The sequence below is a fragment of the Capra hircus genome, unplaced genomic scaffold, assembly GCF_001704415.2.
Source record: "Capra hircus breed San Clemente unplaced genomic scaffold, ASM170441v1, whole genome shotgun sequence".
Taxonomy (NCBI): domain Eukaryota; kingdom Metazoa; phylum Chordata; class Mammalia; order Artiodactyla; family Bovidae; genus Capra; species Capra hircus.
Genome location: NW_017190064.1, coordinates 9214 through 13078, shown reverse-complemented (window position 1 = coordinate 13078; position 3865 = coordinate 9214). Strand labels below are relative to the sequence as shown.

The following is a 3865-nucleotide window of genomic DNA, read 5'->3' as shown; positions in this document are numbered from 1 at the left end:
TCCCTCCCCCACCCCACCCCACCCCACCCCACCCCGCTCCCAGCTTGAAGGTGCTCTCAAGGTCCCGCCGGAACGCTCTCTCTTCGGAGCGCCCTTCTGAAGGGGAACGTTTCTCTTCCACGTCATCGCCCCCGAGACAGCTTCAGCCTGGCCCTCCCCTCCACCCCCCGCCTCCCTCTCTGCCTCCTGCTCCTCTTCCTCCTCCTCTGAACTCTTGAGCTCTCCTCGCACCGGCCTCTCACCCCACACGGTGGCAGTGTCGGCCTAGGTACGCTCGGGCGTCTCTCCTCCCCGCATCCCAGCGGACTGCCACTGGCTCTCGACCGCGTCGTCCTGGGACCATGTGTCCCCTGGCCTTTTCTGCGGGTGGGGGAGACCCGGACGGGCCGGGGCCAGGCGGGGGTGTGGGGGAGCCTGCATGCGGGGGGAAGGGTGGGGGCAGAGAGGAGGAGGAGGAGGACGAGGAGGAGGAGGACGAGGAGGAGGAGGAGGAGGAGGACGAGGAGGAGGAACGACACCACTCCCCAGTGCCAGTGTGTGCCTGTGGCCCGGGAAACAGACGACGCCCCGGGCTGGCTCCGAAAAGGGGATCGGTCACGAGATCGGGCGCGTGTGTTCTTTGCAGAGGCCCTGCAGATCGAACAGGCAGGGGCAAGGATGGGGCTTCCCGCACCGAGCACGGTTCCCCCGTCGTGGAAACAGGCGTCTGTCCCACCGGGCGGGGCTTCGGCTCTCGGTGCGATGTCCGCAAGCCGTGGCCGCTGAAACGTGCGCACGCTGGAGCCGCCGCCGTGCAGAGGGAGATCTCATCCGGCTCCTCGTGTCCTTCCAGTGAGCAGGCCGGGATCTCGGGAAGAACAGAAAGCCAGAGAGTCGCACGAACCGGAGCGTCACGCTTTCAGAAGCCAAGGGAACCAGAAATGAGGTTCACTCGCGTGTGGGTCTGTCTTTCCACGGGACGAATCCTCTCTTGGAGCAGATGAGGGTTCCGGGGATCCCGTGGAGCAGAGAGGATAGAGAGTCCCCTCAGGTCCCCTGCTCCTCCCATGCACGCGCACGCTCCCCAACGGTCCTAGGAACAGCCTGCCCCAGAGGAGCGTGCTGGCCACAACCCACCTCCACGGAGACGGAGACGGCAGTGTCCGTCCGCGTCAGTCACCCTCGTCCAGAGTCCCCGGGCCGTGTGCCCTCGCCTTCACGCCTGGCACCGTCCGTTCTGTAGGTTTGTGTCGAACCTGCCCGGAGCCCTGTGGCATCGTCCCGGATCAGGGGTTCGGTGGAAAACACCCTGTCCCCCTGCCTCCTCGGCAGGTGGATCCTTCACCACTGGACCACCAGGCAGGGAAGTCCCTTCACAGCCTTCTAAAAGCATCTACCCTGAAACAGTCCACGTCGTCCTCCAAACATCACTGGACCATCACGACGGAAAGGAAGGAAACGATGTGAGTTCAAGAATGTCTTCACTCCTCAGTGCTTCTTGCTTTAGAACCACGAAGGCCTCTCTCTCTCTCTCTCTCTCTCTCTCTCTCTCTCTCTCTCTCTCTCTCTCTCTCTCTCTCACACACACACACACACACACACACACACACACACACACACACACACACACACACACACACACACACAGAGGGGGGCTCATCGTCCAAAAGAAACCAACTGTTGTGTTTCTCCATCCCCCTTGTTGTGGCTAGTCAAAGGAGCTGATCTCACGTGGAATCCGATGTCTTCTTCTCTAGGACACTTCAAGAAGCAGCAAGAGTGCCGGTCTGTGAGAAACGAAGGTCAACCCTTCACGATGCAATCCCTTTTCCGGGCCTGATCGTTCAGAAACTCTCCCATCCCAAGCGGGGGACGGCAGGATATCCATCTCGAGTTTGGGACGGGGGCTTCCCCGGCGGCTCCGTAGGAAACCGTCCCGTGCCCACGCAGGAAACACGGGTTTCATCCCCGGCCCGGGACGATCCCACGTGCTACAGAGCCACGAAGCCCATAGGCCTCGCCGACGGAATCCGTGCTCTAGATCCTGGCCACTGCGAGCGCTGAGCCCACACCCAGCAGCCGCTGAAGCCCACGTGCCCCAGTGCCCACGCTCCCCAAGAGGAACCACAGCCACGAGAAGCCCAGACACACAACCGCAGAGCGGCCCCCTCCTCCGCGGAGAGAGAACCGCTCGCACAGCCGTGAAGACACGGCACACCCCCACAGAGATCAGAGACGTCCCACGATTTGAAAGCAATACGGGGTCTAGGATGGGACGCCGTCGGCCAATACCTCGTCCCATCCCTCGGGAAGCTCGCCGACTCCGCGGTCGATGAGATCAAGAAACCGCAGCTCACCGTGCCATCGGAAGTGCGGGAAGCTCTCCCTGCAGTGCTGAGAGCCCAGTGGAGACGTGACCCGCGGGGACCGTGAGCGTGCCTGTTCTCGGGAAGAAGTCCTTCCCGGTCCGGGCTCTGGAGATCGGCCCACGCGGACCCGCAGACAGCGGACGGCCATCCCTCTCGGCTCCCTGCAGGCTCACGGGTCCAGGCGTGCAGTGCCCCCGGCATCTGCTCGCATCTTCGGGGCCCGTCTCCCCCGCCGCGCTCCACTCACTTTGAATCCTTCTCCCCTCTCGTCTGACATGTTCTCTTTCCCGTGCGACTCTTCCTGGCTCCCCAGGCACCACTTCGCATCGTTCTCTTCTCATCGCACTCGTCTCGTGGAAAGAATTCCACGTCTCTCTGCTCTGGTCCCCAAGGAGTCTGTCATCGCTCCATTCATCTGGGGATCGACTGGCACCCAGGCAACCCGGGCCCACGAAAACCGGGGCTCCGTGTGGATGGGACGACTTGCCGACGACCGCGGGGGGGGTGGGGGGTGGGCGGCTCGTGGACGTGGAAAGCTGGCACCGGGGAGTCGTCCTGCGGACACACCCTCGGGCACCATCGCGTTCGCGGGAGCGTTTGGGTTGTCGTCGTGGTCGCCGCCGTATTCCCTGAGACGCGTGCGGTCGCACTGGGAGTCCAACGGCGTCTATGGGAAAAGAATGGATCCTTCCCTGGATCCCCTCAGAAGGACTTCGAAAAGAGTCGTGGTCGAGACGTGATCGATCTTTCCAACACTCTCACTTCTGGGTAGACATCTAAAGAGAAGAGACACGGAAGCGAAATCTCAGAGAGAGATCTGCACTCCCATGTCCACGGCAGCATCAGTCACACGGGTCAAGAGAGGGAAACAGCCCGAGTGTCCATCAAGGGAAGAAGAGGGAAAGAAGACACACGATCCAGACAGAGATCGATCGATAGGTAGAAATAGATGTCCCACGGAGCCACGGGAACGAACGCATTCTTGTCTGGTGATAGCATGGATGTGACTTAGGGCGTGATGCCAAATGAATAAGTCAGGTAGAGAAAGAGAAAGACTTTCTCATGCCACTCACATGCCATGGATGGCCATCCAAAAAAGAAAGAAAGAAAGAAAGAAAGAAGGAAGACGGTCATCACAGAACGGCTGGGGGAGGGAGAAATGGGAAGATATTGCATTGATGTAAGGGGGAAAGAAAAAAAAAAAAAAACGACTTCACGGATAAGGTACATCTATACTGTATACGTCACAAAGAGCACGGTGATTCTAATGAACAGCGTTATTATTATTGTATGGTACTATCCGGGGAAGGCCATGGCGCCCCACTGCAGTCCTCTTGCCCGGAAAATCCCATGGACGGGAGGAGCCTGGTGGGCCGCAGTCCACGGGGTCGCTCACAGTCGGACACGACTGAGCGACTTCCCTTGCGCGTTTCACTTTCACGCCTTGGAGGCGGACATGGCAACCCACTGCAGTGTTCTTGCCTGGAGAATCCCAGGGACGGGGGTGCCCGGTGGGC

At 60.6% G+C, this 3865-nt stretch overlaps 1 protein-coding gene across 1 annotated transcript; it reads left to right on the top strand.

The window, feature by feature from the left end:
• Nucleotides 1–268: 268 nt before the first annotated feature.
• On the top strand, nt 269–3432 carry LOC108634792 (the record flags this gene model as incomplete). The annotated part of the gene is made up of 4 exons (XM_018045042.1): nt 269–366; nt 626–839; nt 1018–1442; nt 1737–3432. Coding segments are annotated over 4 exons (1044 nt in total), but the record flags the coding sequence as incomplete, so codon positions are not given.
• Between the last annotated feature and the right edge of the window lie 433 nt (nt 3433–3865).